General features: G+C 33.6%; 1 protein-coding gene across 4 annotated transcripts; it reads right to left on the bottom strand.

The window, feature by feature from the left end:
* Nucleotides 1-10,792: 10,792 nt before the first annotated feature.
* On the bottom strand, nt 10,793-15,748 carry LOC131018324 (pumilio homology domain family member 4-like). 4 transcript variants are annotated; one of them, XM_057947053.1, is made up of 7 exons: nt 15,599-15,748; nt 13,231-14,708; nt 12,992-13,154; nt 12,062-12,225; nt 11,345-11,603; nt 11,144-11,269; nt 10,793-11,065 (listed from the first exon to the last, which is right to left on the bottom strand). In XM_057947053.1, exons 2-6 carry the CDS (start codon nt 14,703-14,705, stop codon nt 11,162-11,164), a joined length of 2,169 nt encoding a protein of 722 aa, XP_057803036.1. In that variant the 5' UTR covers nt 14,706-14,708; nt 15,599-15,748; the 3' UTR covers nt 10,793-11,065; nt 11,144-11,161. The 4 variants fall into 4 exon arrangements, with proteins under 4 accessions (XP_057803036.1, XP_057803041.1, XP_057803047.1 ...); XM_057947058.1 differs by lacking the exon at nt 15,599-15,748 and adding an exon at nt 14,951-15,550; XM_057947064.1 differs by lacking the exon at nt 15,599-15,748 and adding an exon at nt 14,996-15,550.
* Between the last annotated feature and the right edge of the window lie 2,856 nt (nt 15,749-18,604).

Here is an 18,604-nt window from a genome sequence, read left to right as displayed (position 1 = left end):
ATTTGTGTATTTTACATTATTTTATAATTTTTAATTGGTATTTTTGAAAAAAATAAAATAAAAAAAATTGCATTGTTCGGTTCGGTGGTTTTATCGGTTCGGTTTCGGTTCAATTTCGGACCCTCAATTGGTGCGGTTCGGTTCCAATTTTAACCATCGGTTCGGTTTTCAATTTTGAGTTTTTGGTTCGATTTTGCACCGAACCGAACCGATGCTCACACCTAATTATTCCTCTGTTTGGAGAAATAAAAAGTAAATACACCTTTAAAGTAGAAGCGCATAGTTTAATTACATACTCCAAACACAAAAACAGTTTGCTAATTAACTTACAATTACGGCTCGCCAAACTCTCTTTGTCTGGATCCAATTAACCACGAGCTTAAAATCCAGCTTCCCAAAGCATGTAAGTATCTTCTCAAACCTAATTCTAGCTAGCAACTGACTAATTAACACACGTCTCTTCCTATGTAAAGAGAGAGAAAATATGAAAACAAAACTAAACAATAAACTTAATTTTACCAAAAAAAAAAAAAACGAAACAAGAAACTTATTCATTAATTGCAAAACCATAGGGTGGTTCAAAGAATCATACATGCATGATCGTATATATAAATGTATACATTCCTTCAAAAAAGTATATATATATATCAGCTGATTAAGTTGAGAACTCTAAGGAAAGTGGAGGGGTTACAAGGCAAGACGATTCCAGCATTGTTGTGGAATCCATAGAGGTCTGCAGCTTCATCTAGAAGGCGTTGGAACTGAGGTTTCTTCAAGCAAGAAATGGGGATGACGAATCTGGTGAGTTCTTCGCCCACATACACCACCATGTGCCCTTTTGGGGTCCGTTTCTTCTGCTCGTCTCTTGGTCGGATCTTGCAATTGCCCATCAGATTAACTTAAGCTAGCTCTTAGGTTGCAGCATGTGATGACGTATTTATAGGAGTTTCCACTCATTAATTAATGCAAGTTTGTGATCATACAGTTGTGGTAGGCCATGCAGTGGAAAATGTTGACAACGTGGCCAAATTAACTTATCTTTCTTCCACACATTTTAAAGCGCACGCGACAAATTTATATTACACGTTAACCTAAAATCTATTCCCTCTATTTCATAAAAATATACTTCTACGTAATCATTGATGACACGAATTTTAATAAATATTAAATAAACGTATTATTAATGGAAGAATGAGCCCATTTTTATTAATGGAATAAGAAATTCAAAAAAAAAGTGCACACTCTTAGGAAACGAACTAAAATGGCAAAAAATGCACAATTTTATGAGACGAAAGAAGTATATTTTATTGTGAAAATTGAGATGACGTTTACATTTTAAATTACTAAAAATAGTTCTCGGGCTCACATTTTAAAAAATGATCCCCGAACCCTTGGATCGTTAAGATTTATGGCGAATGTATTACTTTGATGGATGAACACAGTACTTGAGTTAAAATACAAATATAGAGGTAGGTTCATTAGTCTCACTGGATGAATGTATTAGTCTCACGATCTCACGAAAAATAGTAATCTTATTGGAACCTACCCCTATATATATATATATATATATATATATATATATATATATATATACACGCATTCTATGGAGAAGGATATATAAGTAGAGAATGAAGAAACATTGAACATGTCAGTAGAAGCGGTTAAAGATGTCAATAATTTTGTTGAACGTTTGGGGGTTTGGAGGTTCGAACCCTGTATAAGTTCAACAAATTCCTGTTGAACGTTAAACGAATGAATGCTGACCGTTAGATTAGATAAGATCAACGGTTGAGATTGTTTCTCCTTTCTTCGCAAACATTTACTTCTCCATTGAACCTTCTCCTATATATATATATATATATATATGGGAGCGCTCCAATGAGACCCCCTATTTTTAGTGAGACCTAAGACACGATCTCGTGCGTTTATTTCATCAATCATATAGCTGATATTGTATCTAGAGGGAGAATTTTTTTTTTCAGGGTTCGAATCCTGGAGGGACAAATTATTTTAAATTTCGTTATTCATTAGTATATACTGCATTGTTCATCGGTATATGTTGTCTTGTTCATAGGTTTATATGTTTTATTCATTACCAATTTTTAAAATTTCGTTATTAATCAGTATATACTATCTTGTGGCCATTGTTCATCAGTATATATGTCTTATTCATATACTCTGTGTCTCACGAAAAATAAGGGGTCTCACTGAAGCGCGCCCATATATATAATGTGTGTGTGTGTGTGTGTGTGTGTGTGTGGAGGGACTAGGAGGATAATAATAATAATAATAATAATAATTTTGCTACGTATGAGATTCGAACTCAGGACCATGAATTCATCCAACAGAGTGATGAATCAATCGTAGATCTTGATGATCTAAAGGCTGAAATTATTCATAGTTTATATTTTAAGAAGTGTTTTTATTTTTTGTAAAATTTAGAAACGTTGAACAAATCAATAATTTTGATAAATATATCAATAATTTTATTGAACAAGCATTTTGGTTAGAGGTTCGAATCCTGAAGTGCGAGAGTTTCAACAAATATGTCTTTTTAATAAATACGTTCGTTCATAAAAAATATTGACATGTTCATCAAAACTATTGACACGTTCATCAAAATTTGGACACTTAATTTATTCTTAATTATTAACTATTTGATTGAGCTATTTTAAAGGTTGAGATTGTATTTTCTTTCTAACAACGTTTGCATTTCTCATTAAACTTTTCTCTCTATATATATAATATCATATATCACCTTGATTTGATATATAACGTTCGAACGCGCAATTTCATTTTGATTGATTATTTGTTGTGTCCGTGTTGGGTGGAGGGTATCCGCACACTCGGAATATCTAGTTTTTTTTTAATAATCTTTTCTTTCTTTTCTTTTCTTTTTCTGTATTTTGATATTAAGCCTCAATATCTACAGTGATTTGTAAAGTTGGCATTGTTTACCAGATCAAATCATCTGTGTTACTTCAATTACTAACTAGCTAGTGTGAGTAGTGTGGCATGTAAGTGGAATAGAAAAATGAATTAAATTAATGTCTATCTAATTAATGACTCTATCATAAGATTTGAAGATATTTTTCGTTATACTATAGTCACATAACTATATATTTATACTTATTTAAAAATCCTTTTATGGAAAATACAATAGAACTATATATACAAAAATCTCGCTGCAACAAACAAACGAATTTATTATTTTAATTGATATCTTTGTTAATTCATTCTGAGTGACCTTAGGATTGAATATTATATTATATATATATTATCAAGGAATTTATTAGAACATTTCAAACACTGTAAGAGTGATGAAAACCAATAGGTGCCAACTATGAAAGGACAAATCATTATGAGCAAGAAATAGTAAATTTAGTGTTGTCAAAAGAGTTGTTTAGAACCTCACGTTAAAACGAAAGGTGTGGTAATGGTTAGATGTTGGGACACAATATATTTTTTGGTCTCCCACTCCCCATATATAAATCACATGCAAATCAAACTTCAATTGTACATTATAATACTGTTTCCCCTGCATGCATGCCGTCGATATATCATATCAATAGTTTTTGTGATTTGTTGTTACATAAGTTTAAAATTCTTTTATTTCTCGTTGAAAACACATTCTAATGACTTGGTTATTTCTGTGAATTTTTTAAATATTCATATATGTATCCTCTCCGACAGGGCGGATCAAGAATTTATCGTTAAGTGGGGGTTGAATTTGTTGAAGTATGGCGTCTGAAAGTATTTGCACGGAGTTAGGATTATTTAATGGGATTAGGATTAGAACTCAGTCACTAACTATAATAAATAGTTGTTCTCATTCCATTAATTCAACAACAAGTACATTAAAAGTATATCAAAATTTACCTCTATGTGCTTTTTAAAAAAATTATTTCACATCTTCTAGAAAATAAATTAATTTTCATTATTTATAGTTCATAATTTTAGTTTAACTTGAAGATTGACTTAAATTCAACATTAAAAATTAACTAAGAAAGGGAAATGAAACAAAAATAACACAAATTAATATAGCAAATCACTATAAAATGTTAATGCATATACTATGATTATTAAAACAATATACTGAATTCTCTCTTGTATTTCTTGTATATATTAAACAATATATATATATATATATATATATATATATATATATATATATATATATATATATATATCAAAATTTGAGAGGGGGCTCCCCCGGGGATCCGCCACTACATACCTGTATGCATTTAAAAAAAAAAATTATTTCATCGTCCCAAAAAAAAAACTAATTTTCATATTTAACACTAGTTTATAATTTTATTTTAACTTGAAGATTGACTCAAATTTAACATTGAAAATTAATTAACATAGAAAAATGAGACAAAAATGACACAAAGTTAACAAATTAATATAGTAAATCACTATAATTATTAACATTTCTTGCATTTCTTATATATATATATATATATATATATATATATATATATATATATATATATATATAGGGTGTGGTTCTAGAGAGAACTACATTATTTGTGAAAACGTGAGAACCATCAAATCTAATGCACTCACTGTAAAAATTAATGCATTCGCTGTTAAAATCATTGCACTCAAAAAAATAAAAAATAAATAAAAAAAATTGCTCCCTTCAGGATTCGAACCCAGGATCTGCATTCATCCAACAAGATGATACATCCACCGTAGATCTTGTTAATCGAATGGCTGAAAATGGTTCTCCGTTCTTTTTTATTTATGGTTCTTTCTTGAACCTCTCCCTATATATATATATATATATATATATATATATAGAGAGAGAGAGAGAGAGAGAGAGAGAGAGAGAGAGAAATTAAAAAGGTTCCATTGGCAATGTTAAATACAATAATTTTACACGTCATTGCTAAATATATATATGGTTGAGTTCTATTGAGAAATTAAATATTTTGTGAAATTGCTAAACATTGAACAAATCAATAATTTTGATGAACAAGCATTTTGATTTGGGATTCGAAATCCTATAGTGACGAGATTTTCAACAAATGCGTATGTTCATCAAAATTATTGATTTGTTCAATGTTTCGCAATTTCGCAAAATATTTAATTTCTCAATGGAACCTCTCTCTCTCTCTCTCTCTCTCTCTCTCTCTCTCTATATATATATATATATATATATATATATATATAAACAATACTCTTAAAATTTAAAATGTGAACCAGCTAAAATATATGAATTCAATCTTTTTGTGTTTCCATTTTTGGCCTTAACTAGGGCTTACTTAAGAATTACTAATATCACCTACAAAGGGCCTAAAACCTGCCCTAATCTAATTACTCACTCCACTCGGCTATCTCCTTCTGCCCCTTCCCCTTCTGCCTCTGAGAAAACCTTATCTTTGGGAGGCTAAGTGGAGTTGCCCTACCTCTCGCTGTTCTTCTTCTATCAACCACCATCGAGTGGTGAGACAGCGTGTCTGCGACTCTCTCCACTCGCGTCGTTCTTCTTCTGTCTTCGTGAGAACCCTAATTTCAAGGATTGTACCTTGCATTGTTTTTCTTCTTCTTCTTGAAAATCCCCTCCTTCTGTCTACACCGCCGTGATGAACTCTAATTGGGAGGGTTATCTGAGCATGGAGTATGTTCCCGACTCCGAAGACTCCATGTCAAGTTGGGGGCCGCCGCCGGAGGTCTATTTTCCTTGGTCTGCCACTTTCTCGGAGGTAGATCCAGCGTCGATTGGGACATATGAGATTAAAGCTATGTGTGGTGAGACACGAGGCCGAGCTTCACCCTCGAGCCCAACTTCGATCCACCATACGCCATGTTTCAGAATGTATTCAACCCTCTAATTTTCTTGTGAAAAATGAAACTAAATTTGCTCCTTCTTCATCTCTATGTGAGGATCTTTGAGATGACGTGGTTAGTTACCGCGGTTTGGAGGCCATTCCGGGCTTGAGGGGTTATTCACCCAATCTGATTGCATTCATGAAGGCTTTGCTGTCGTCCTAGTATTGAAAAGGGAATCTCTAATTTGAAGTTAATTTGAAATTGAATTTAAATTAATTTCAATGACAATTTTATTAATTAGAAAGAAATCAATGACAATCTATGCAAAATTTAAAATCACTACATAAATATCAAAATGTAGTAGTCCCTCAATGAACCACCACTAAATTTAAATTTTAAATTTCTTCATTTTTTTCAGATTGAATACATTTTTCCATTTTCCTTTAATTGTGTTTTAAATAAAGTATGTAAGATTCATCTTGAATGAAATGTTATGAAATAACCTTTAATTTGATATATGATACGTAAAAAATGAATTTAAAATGAACGGGTGTGATAATTTACAATTTCAATATATTAAATAATTTATGCTTTTAAGTAATAATATTTTCCCTAAAACCATAAACCTTATTTTAAAGAATTTTAATTTTCCTTTTTTCCTAATTTTAATATTTTAATTTGGTATATTTTGTATTTCTATTTATTTTATATAAATATTAATAATAGGACATATTATTTATCATATAATAATAGTAAATTACACATTATAATTTATACTAAATTAATATATAATCTCATTTAACATATATATTTTTTTTAATTTTAGTTATATAATAGTACATCTTTATTTTATATTCTAACTATACTATTACGGTAATATGCACGAATGGCTATTCTAATTGTGTTTTAAATCTAAAATTGTAGAGTAAACAAACTAAGAACTCCAACATTTAAAATCTTGGAAAAGAGGTGGTAAATTAATTAATGACTGAAAATGCTGAAAGAAAATTTTAAAAAGGGGCCAAAAACAGCGTAGTTTCGTATCGCCAACTTCCTCATGCGGCATTTATATATTTCCACAAATAAAATATTTTGAATATCCAATAATATCTAAGACTACTCGTGGTGGACACGAGACGACGAAGACCTATTTTAGTAGTCTTTCTACTTCCCTATAATCAAAAATAGTAAGAGTTCATGAATTTTCAGTCAATTATATCTTGTGCACATGTTATAAATAGAAGGCACAAGAATAAAATACAACCCACGTTTTATAATAAAAGAATGATTAATTTGTTAGGGTTAAGTTTATCTTAGTTATTGAGATGATTGGACAAGTCGAATTATATCTGTGCTTGAACACGTTCGTTGCATCCTGCGTAGGTCACACACCACACACTGACACACATATATACACCAGGGTAGATTCAATGTTATTTTTGGGGATAGTAGTTTTTATTTTAAATTTGTTTACAAATTTATTTCAAACATCCGTCGGTCCTGGGCCGGATTTTTTAGAAAATTTCGAACCCAATCCGATTCAGGATCACATGTTTAATGAGCTTGGGCCTTACATGAGGCGAGCCTTAAATGGGTCTATGATAGATCGGGTATGATGAGCTTATACTGGATTGTGCTTCGAATGAGCTTCAGTTGAGCATGAATGCATTTTTAGTTTTAGATAATTTTAAATTTGTAATCACCATCTTTAGATTGTTTTAAATTTATTTATATATTTGGTAAATGGTCCTTGCCAAAATCGAAAACTAATTATAATTTGGATCATATGAATAATGTGCAAGTTCATTTGTGGACAATTAATTCACTAAAATTATTCTTTATTTTGTTTATCTAAATGTGGAAATCTATAAGAATCAATAATGTTGCTGCTAGAAGATATTCTCGTAATATTACTTACTGACCTTGTCTCACAATATTTACTAAATAATTTTTCTAAGATTTTTTTTAATTGTGTCATATATATCTTTGTTTTAGAACCAATACAAGTATAGTCTTCTTTAAGATAAATTTCACAACCACTTGATTTTAATGAGTTTAGGAGGAGACGTCTTTGAATAGGAGATTAAATAAGTTTGATAAATTTAATATTTTAGTATTGAAAAATCGTGTAGGCAAGAAAATTGGATATTGAATAGGAGGAATAAATATATAAATTATATTTACCTAAAAAATTGGGCTTGGACCGAACCTAGGCCAGGCTTGGTCCTAATCCGAGCTTGCACTAGTCCTGGTCCTAGTCCATGATCCAAGCTTGGGTTGGCTTCTAGCGATCATGGTCCTGGGCCAGTCTTGGTTTTGATAAATTGCCAAAATGAAGCACATTTCAAAGGCTGGCCTGGTCCAACTAACCCATTCAATCGAGTGAGCCAGTCTTGGGCCGACCAGACCTACAACTCTACTAGCTAGTGGCAGATTTTAGGAGGGAGGCCGCCTCCCAAATTTTGAGTTTTTCTTTTATATAAGAAATACTATAAGAGAAATAACACAATTCATTGTTTTAATAATTGTTGAATTCTCGTTAATTGCTTAATACTATTTTAAAGTAGTTTGTTACATTAATTTGTGTTATTTTTATTTCCTTTCACTTTCTTAGTTAACTTTTAAGATTGAGTTTGAGTCAATCCTCTAGCTAAAGTAATATCATAAACTATTAATAATGTATAAGTTGTTGAAGATGAAACAATTTTTTAAAAAACGCATTGTGGTGGCTCTTTTAATGTATTTGTTGTTGAATCAATAGAAATATAACAAATATTTAGTATATTAAGTGAGTGAGTTCTAATCCTAAGCCCATTAAAATTTTATTTGGACACAAAAAACAAATGTAGGGACCCCCTCGAATCGAAGTATTTGTAGACTCTACAATTTAATGAGTTCGATTCCCTATAATGAAATCCTGAATCCGCCCATGATTGATACATAGTTTAATTAAGTTTACATTTATTTTACTAAGTCTATAGTGTGTATATATTTATTGGAATGATATGCATTGTTTCAAAATATTTATGTACAATTTCATTATATAGGTCTCAGATTGTGTCTCTATAAAAGAAAAACTAATTAAGTAATGATTTTGTACAGATTAGTATGCCAAAAATTATTTAGAATTTTTTTTATATAAAAAAAATATTTAGAATTGATCCTTGGCTAAATAAAATATTAGAAATGTGAGTTATTTGTCGGACATAGCACAACAATATTTGTCCCAATTTTCAATTTTGCATGATTTTAAAATGTTGTAATTAAAACATGCATCCCCCATTTTCTCCTGTAAAAATTTGTCCGGTGTGGATCTACTTTTATTATTAAAAAAGTTAGAGATGTCGTAATTTCAAAAGATTTAAGGTAGCATAGTTGCAACATCTTTAAATTCATTTGAGAATTTGCAAATTCGAATAAACAATGTGTTATTTCCAGCAATTAACCCTATAAATAATATACATTGCAAAATATTTACTTTAAATATTGTTTCAATATTTTTAACATGATAACTAGTACGTGGCTTTGATGTTTCATAACAAAACAACTAGCTTCCCTTCAGATAAGTTGGAGTGATTTTGCAATTAATATCTTTATGGTGATATTTTGATTGGGCATACTTCAAAACTTACTATTTGTAGGTCTTTTGTTGAATATTTGTATTAGAGATTGAGTAAGGTTTAAGTGATTGATTATGAGCAATAATGTGAGTGCATTACACCACTTGCCTTCCAGCCTGTCATATATATACCTTATCTTCTCCCTATTGTTAGCGTGCTTCATATCTTAATAATGTAGTAATTGACCAAATATTTATATTGTCATATAAAATTAATTATTTCGCCTTATTTTAGTTCTTATTCTTATATAGTTTGGCATTGTTTCTAATATTGGAAAGTTCCAATAGTGTTGGGATTCATCATTCATTCATGAATGGCGAGTTGATGAATCTCGATCTACTTGTTTATCAAGTTGGTGGAAAACCATTATTACCAGTCTCTGCCAAACTGTTGCTGAAATTTGCCAGATTTTTAATGGATTTTTTTTTGATGGCATATATTGATGGCATTTGGCAGTATATTTTGAAATACCTTATATGTTGTGACTTGTGAGATGCTTTAAACTTATGTATTAAATCTTAATTCAACAATAAGTTGTGGGATGGTTTAGCTTATAAGATATTAATAGTAACAAAGTTGTTGGCACATATATTTACTAAAATAAACAGGTTTATCTATATGTTTCGGGAAAAAGAAAAAGACCTAACATCTTATACATTATTTTAAGGAGGTTGCAAACTTACATTTAAAGACGAAATGCAGTGTACGATGACATTGATAGATAATGAAGACAATCAATGAAACTATTCAACTTTGTAAGTGTTTTGAGCTGTGGATATTTGAAGCATTTTCCATCATGGAAATATATAGCAAATTGTCACTCAAGAACTTGTTATTGGGCCAAATTTTCCATCATGGAAATATATAGCAAATTATCACTCAAGAACTTGTTATTGGGCCAAAAACTGTCTTTTACTTTACTTAGTTGGCCCATATCATTTATCTAACCATTATCACCAAAAATAAAGGGTAATTTTATTCAAAAAAAATGGGTAGGTGATTCTCGAATGCAACTTAATGTTTGCTGTTTATGGTACTACAATGAAAAATGTTTGTACAAAACATATTATTATTATTATTATCTCCGGTCACAAACTAGTATACCACTAAAAGGTAATACTACTAAATTTTTAAAGTTAAAGAGGCCCAATAATAAGTTTCAACTATAGGCGATCAAGCTTTGAGGGCTTAATAAGAGGCCAATGAGATCTAATCAGATCAAATTAAACCTACATATTTCCTTGTTTAAATTTATCTCTCATATATCATTTACGGACCATTACACATGAACGTAATTTATCCCAAAAAAAATAAGAGGACCCTGCGACCTATCAAGGTTTATGGTTCATGAAATTGCAAATTAGCATTTTTATGCTCAATCAAATACTGCAGGGTGGGAAATGGTTTCACAAGAGACCTACATAAATAAATAAAAAGAATATTCATCTTATCTGGCATGATCTAATAAATAAAATCTGGAAATAATAGTTGTTGTCAAGGTACATGGACAACAAAAACAACAAATAGTACAACTGCAGAGAGAGATGTGAAGAATGGGTTGAGCAAGTGGAGTCATGGTTCCCCCATCTCTAAACTCTTCTTAGGAGCTGGATGCTAAGATATCGCTATGCAAAAATTGCCACAAAAGGGAAAAGGTATATGAGGCGCTGCCAAGAATGGAACTCATCAGCCACGACTTTCCATTTATGGGAATTGGCTTGCTGAAAACAACAACATATACTTACCACAACTAAGATTGTACATCACCTCTTCAAAAGCTTTTGAGAGAAAATCCTCTTTGAGTAGGGACTGTTACGTGAGACTGCCTTGTAAGATTCAATAGCGTCAACCAAAGAATTGTGGAGGTGTCCCTGATATCAAACCAATGTGGAAATTTACATCCAAAATAATCATTTATCATTAAGTGTGGCTGTCTATTGGAGTACCTCAGAAACGCGGAGAGCTGTTTGGACAACGTAGTTAGCATGTGGGTCCTGAAGCAACTGATCGAAGCAAGGAGCAGAGAGCAATTCGTGGATGATCTTCGTGCGGGCTTCCTCATTACATACCAAAAGACACTTTTCAACCACATGGCTGCTGAACTTTTGTGAAGACAGGTGCACATAGTTTCCCTCAAACTGAGATGTCAGTTTGGATGTGGCAGATGGGATCTTAAGCTCCAAAATAAACTGAACTACATAATTTCTGTATACCAAGTTTGAATTTGATTTTTTAGGAAACGTAAAAACAATGTAACAGAACAAGAATCAAGAAACACACAAGTCAAAAATATGATAATCTAGATGTCGCATACCCATGTATTGGTTGTTAACTACAATTTGGAAAAAAAGGTAGGAAAAGAATAAAATTCAACTATTACCAAACTAAAAGAAATCTACAAGTAAAATGTTAAATCAACTCTTTTCAACAGCAAACATGAATTAGTAAGCCTTGAATTTTAGGCTTCCATGCTAAAGATTCCTAAATGTTCATAAAAGGTCAGAAATCCAAATGGCACTGTTAAGTCTTAATAGATATCGCAATGTTGAGCCTTGTAGGTTTAATCTCTTGTAAAGAACTTCAAAGATTTTACCAGAGCCTAAACATCTTACTAAAAAGCATGCATAAACATTGTTAATATACAAATAATTTAATTTAATTACCCAAATGCATCTTCTGCCAGCAAAAGTCCATTCGCTGAAATCTCTGCAACTAAATTTTCTCGATGCTCCCCAGTTGAATGGCTGATGCACCGTTGTAGAACACAACATCCATGCTGATGTGTTGCAATATCAACACAGTACTTTGCAGCAGCAACAAAAATGAACTGAAAATAGAATGGTACAAGCTTAAATCAGGAAAAGATAGCTTGATATCGAACTTTCCATTTTGCCAACTGAATAGTGGCTTCTCTCTAGCCACACTAAAACTTTTGATTGTTGAGAAGTCATATTATCTTATCAGAAAGTGATCAGGAACTGTATAAGAACCTCTAAGTCACGTTTTAGCAATATCTCTTCTTTCTTTTTCCAAGCACAACTTTCACTAAATGTATCTAAATTTGCCTTTACTCAGAAGTTCTTCCTATTGACCTATGAACTTGGACTGGATTAGATTTTCATGTTCATATAGTCCAATCTTGCACAATAATTAGAGTAATGCTAAGCATTTATATCTCTGCAGCAGGGAATGAGGATAACAACTAACATCTTGCTGAGCATCAACCATTCTAAAAATTGAAGTAGATTGGAAATAATATGTGATGAAAAGAGCTGTCAATCACAAATAAAGACTTCGCGTTTAAAGGACAAAGTGACAATTTAAGCAAATCTTCCTTTTTTTGTATGATAGTTTGAGCAAGTGTAATGATAAAAAATGCTTGCATATGAAAGAAATAATAGAAAAGGATGTAGCTAACAATCTACATGAAATGATATGCAGCAACAAAGATTTTATCAACCTAGAGGTGATGTTCAAGAAATGACAGGAGTCCTGTAGGAGAAAAAAATGAGCAACCAACGGCAAGCAACATATAGTAAAAGAGTTGCAATCAAAACCATACGAGCTCAATGAAGATTTAGATGAGTAATTACCTTGCTATCTTCACCTGGGAAGCATTGCAAGCACCTCTGAATAACATGATTCCCATTTAAATCTTTGATCAGAGATAGAAATCCTGATTCGAGGGCTGAAATAACTAGGGAAATTTGCTGCTTTGTCTTGAGAGTTTCAATCAACTTCTGGACCACACGAGTGCTGATACAATAATAACAGGTTAGCCAAATAGACCTGCAGAAAAAAGAGAGGGAAACAAGATTCAAACGGCATATACCCGTGTGTATTTAAAGAGATCCTAACTAGCTCGCCTTCCTCCTCAGTCACCCTAAACAGTATGTGCATTCTCTGCTCTTCATTGCACACTTCCAACAATTTTTGCATGAGATAATTTCCGAAAGGGTTCATCATCAGTTCAACTGCATGATCAATTATCTCATTGAATATAATCTGCACATCTATAGAAGTTCCTTCATCGAACATCCTCTGCAAGAATCGACAACCTTGTTGATCCTTTGCTATGTGATAGATGTATCCTTGTGCTTCAGCAAGGGAGCTAAACTTTGTTGGTCGGTTGAAAGAGCAATGCATCTTGGGGCTCTGGCAACCATCTTGAATTGCAGCAGTGTGGAGATGGTCATCCAACTGTGACCTCCTCTCGTGAGTCTTCCAAGCGCCATTCTCATGATGGAAACTCTTCGTATTGTGCTCCCCGAGACGTGCGTGCCTGGTAATCGCATAATTGACACCTTCCCCCTGAATGATCAAACTATCCTCCCTACCAAAGGGCTCAACACTCCCTCGAGGCCCTCTGACACGCAGAGGCACCTTGTTTCTTCCATTAGGCGCAGTCTGCTGGTAATGAATCAAGCTGTCCTCATTGTAATGTGGCGACAGCTGCGCCATATGAGCCATGTTAGACGAATAAAAAGAATCACTAGCTTCAATCGGGTTCTTCCTGCTTTGTGGAGGATAGAACAAAGAATCTCCAACTAACGGATTATCTAAAGATGGCGATGCATTTGGCACCATATATCCCATTGGGAAACTGTTGTTAGCCAAACCATTATGCCTATGAAACTGAGGACCTGGAGCAGAGCTTCCAAAATCCGACCAACAAAACATTCTATCAGATTGACTAGGGGAATAGCGTGATCCCAATAAACTCGCCATTCTCTGATCATACGGCATTTCCACCATTGCAGAACCAGCCTCCCCTTCGAAACTGACATTACCCCTCCTCGGAACAGAGACGCTAAAACTACTCCTATAATTATCAGAAACTCCATACTTGTCGAAAGTGCGGCTACTCCTATTAGGCGATTGATCACAATACTGGACACCGTAGGGCTGTGCAGACGCCCCCTCTCGCTCATCCCTAACGCACATGCTACTAAAGTTTCTATATAAATCAAAACAATCAACTAAACTGCCCTCATTAGCCTTTGTCAAATCCAAACAGAATCCACCCCCAGAAATCTTGAAATCTTCGAACTGGGGCGGGGATAGTGATCCAATATCCGAATGTGATCGCCCATCACCGGAGAACAAACTAGACGACGAACCGGATTGCAAGGAGAAACCGCTGACGGGAGAGGATGCAAACGCACTCTTACGTTTCGAAGCTTCATCACTACCACCATCATTTCTTAGATGACCATTCATTTTCTGACTCACACATGATGCATGACCATAACCGTGATCAACGAGATTATTGTGATGCTGCTGATGATTGGTGGCATTGTTAAGCATTTCCTGAAGATTAAATGATGATGTTGCATGAGGGATCTCGCCTAATAACATTTCTAACTCGTCATCATCCTTCATGTTTTATTTTTTTTCTCTCACTCCTCTCTCTCTCTCTCTCTCTTCACCCCCACACCACTCCGATACAAAACAAAATAAAGAAAAAGAACAAGGAATAACAACAACAACAGATGCAATAAACAGAATATAACACGAAATTTCACAACACAGAAATTTAAGAATCGAAATACCCGATCAAGGAGAGGAGAAAGCAACGAAAACCCAGTAGTGATTACCGCTTTTTAGATCTGGGATGGCTCTCAGAAACCAGAAGTCCTATTGATAATTATGGGAGAATGAAAGGGGTTGGGATGGTGAAATTTCAAAAAAGGAAAAAAAAATAAAAGATTTTTCTTTTTGGTTTTCCTCCATTTTTGTAATGGGTTTTGGGTTTTCCTTTTCCTGTGTAGAAGATAGTAGGTGAAGCATGCAAAGATGAAGGTTTTACATACACATACTTGTACACACACAAATACACACTGCTAATATACTATCACACCATTAAAGATGGAGAAAAGGAACAACCTCTCTCTCTCTCTATTTCTCGCTCTGCCTACATTTATGTATGCCATCACATATATACACACACAATTTCCATATGTATGTGTATATTCTTTTATGAGAATTTTTCTTGATTGATTAAGGAATTGTAGAATAAAATTGAGCTGGCGGGACACGCAGACACTGCTACTACACTGCTTTTTCATCAAACGGTTGTACGAGGAAAAAAGAAACCAGGAGAAATAATTTAAAAAGATAAAAAAAAATGTTCAGTCAGTTTTGAATTTCACTGATATTGATCTGAAATAAATGTATAAAACAGAGAAAAACGAACTAACCTATTTACTCTTTACTGTTGAACAGGTCTTGAACTGCATTTCCTTTTTCTCTCCCATTTTCACGGTTGAAGATTGAATCAATTTTCCTCACGAGAAAAATCAATTTCGATCTTTATTGTAACATTTTCATTCATTTTGCATTTCATGCCACGAATATACATTGTATCATTAATTTAATTTTGAGTGAGTTTCGTCTGCACGTATGCAATTTAAATCGATATACCTTTATACACGCATACAGACATGACTTTCGATATAATTTATTTTATTTTTTTTTACAGAATAAAGTATGCATTATATCTAGAAAAAAATATGTACCGAAAATCTCAATTATACCCAATTTATTACATAATAATTGTGCACTGTAACCGAACATGATTCTTGAATGTGCTCAAGCTAGTTGATTATCAAAATCAAAAAATTTAATCTCTTTCAGAATTTTTATCCACAAAACTACTTGTTCCGTTTCACCTTGCAAATTGCACCTTATAATAGTGTGGATTTATTAATTCGAAGTAGAAATGCAAATGACATTGCAAGGGGGTGAATAGAAATTTAGAAATGTTATTTAAATTTAATTATTTAATTGTGAATTAGTCAAAAAAATTAAGAAAATTAGGAATGTTATATGAGTAAAATATCAAATTGTTAATAAACAATATATACCAACGTAAAATTTGAACATTGAGGGGTGAAAATGAAAAATAAATTAGGAAATACTATAAGGTTAAATAATAGGGTTGTGGACCATATTATGTCACTATCCACTGGTCATGTATTGATACTTGATAGAGCATTATGCTTTTGCCAGAATCCAAAAATGGCTTCATGTTAAGGAGCTTCGCTTCAATATACAAATTACATTTAAATTTAGCTATTTTACAATTTCCTATTTAAATACCTCGTGGACCCATTCATGCATTCTATTACTAAATGTCTATTTAATTCCAATTCTTTTGGATGAATGTGTAGTTGAATTGTAACTTACTAGGATGTGAATGGTAAAAAAGAAATCGAGTGATGATGTGAAAAGAATCGGTAAAAAAGTTGTGCCTCCTATTATTGGTATATGCATGAGCTGGAGATTCACTGCTAGCGGAGAACTGGGTCTGATCGTCTTGTTTGGTCTTCTCGCTGTGATGTCCCTTGTTTTTGTTCTTCCCTTCATCTGTGATGGTTGGATCTTTTGCTCCTGGGTTTGGTTGGTGCTTGTTTTGAGGTTGTGCCCCTCTGGAGTTCAACCTGTTCTGAAGTTTGTTTGGTGGCCAGTTTGTCTTGTTTGGTTGGGTCTTCCCTCCATGGGCTGGGGCTCGTTTTGTGGTGTTGTCCCCTCTTTTTCCTTTTCTGTGTTTGTTTGCTCTTTTTTGCTGTTTCGGTTTCCTCTTCCGTTGGTTCTTGGTTTTTGGCAGATCTGCGCTTTTTCCCGTTTGCGCTGATGCGGCGTCTCCAGTGGTTCCGGAGGTGACCAGTGCAGGGAAGATTCATGATGCGTTCGGTGGGCATCCTGTGCTGCACGCTCGGCTTGGTCCGGCCACTGCAGATTTCTCTGGATGGCCAGTGCAGCCCCCTCGGGTTTTGTTGTTGGCTCTTTTGTGCTTGAGCTGTGTTTCTTCCGGCTTAGGGGGACGAGTCGCCGATGGGTTTTGGTTTGGCCGTAATCTGTGGCGGCGAATTTCCCGTCCCCCTGAACTGTGGTTTTTTTTTTTTTGGTTTTTCGTTAGGTCGTGTTGCGCCTTACATTGGTCCCTTGCTGTACTGCTTTTAGTTACACCGGTTTTGTAACAAATTTTCTTTCTTTCTTTTCAATAAAATTTTCATTTCAGCAGCATGAGCTGAGAATAAAATAAAAATGTGAGTTTGTTAATCTACTTATCTTATATATTTAATAGTTTTCTTGTATATGGTTGATTTTTCTTTCAATTATACTAATTGCATAAATTAATACATTGTAAGACTTGGCTGGCATGTCTCTATAGTTTTGTTTTCTTTTTATTGGTTATCAATTGTGTATAAGAACTTATAGAAGAAAAGTAATAATTAATAAAAGAAATAACCATATATGTAATAGGGTGATGTTCGATATGCTAAAATTAGTATTTAAATAAAATATAGTACCAAGCTATTGATTCAAATGGAAATTAGATAACAACTTCAAGCAAACTACGTATTATTTTCTCTAATTAAATTTTGAATGTCAGAGATCATTTACTTTGGCTTTCATAGTTTTTTTTTTCAATTAAAATTACAAGAGCTATTGAAATATAATCAATTATGCAATCCGCACGCAGGTGGGACTTCAACACTACACAATGATGGGAAAACTACACTGAACATTTGCTTTGGTGTTCATAATTTTTTTTTTTTTTGAATTAAAATTATAAGAGATATCAGAATATAATCAAGGGTTAAGTATCAAATACGCTCCTAATATAGAGACTCTTATCACATCTAGCACCCTATAGACGAGGTCGGTTCAACTAAACCCTCCATGTCTTTAATTTTGTGCGATTAGCCCCCCGACTTAACGATCATTTAACACCGTTAACTATTTTATTTTTTTCGTTGATGGTGGGACCCACGCCTTCTTCTTCACCAAGCTCGCTGGAAACACATCTCTCAACTCAAACAATAATTTCACATGATGGCTTGACTTCTCACCCAAGGTAGATATCGAACGACGAGATCGGAAACCAGAAAAAGAACTGCCACACTTTATCCTCCAGCAGGAGTATCTCCTCTGACGGCTGCGGCCATTAATCAGTAACATACACGCAAGACGTCTAATTTTGGCCCCTCCAGTACGTCAAAGTATCGGTCTACTGGAACGCTTCCCATTTCGAGGCGGCGAAAATCATCGTCGGGTTCTGGAGGTCGGCCGCTGAGATTGGTGAGCTGCCTCTCGAGTTTTCCCAGCCATGTCTTGAAAGAGTCGAATCTCTTGTCTCTAAGTCTGGGTGGGAGCGGTGCGGATTTGTCATTGGCAAAATAGGATGAAATTTCTGAAGG

This window comes from Salvia miltiorrhiza, chromosome 1 (genome assembly GCF_028751815.1).
Source record: "Salvia miltiorrhiza cultivar Shanhuang (shh) chromosome 1, IMPLAD_Smil_shh, whole genome shotgun sequence".
NCBI classification, from domain to species: Eukaryota; Viridiplantae; Streptophyta; class Magnoliopsida; order Lamiales; family Lamiaceae; genus Salvia; species Salvia miltiorrhiza.
Note: the sequence above shows the minus strand (reverse complement) of the source record. Positions and strands in the feature narration are given on the sequence as shown.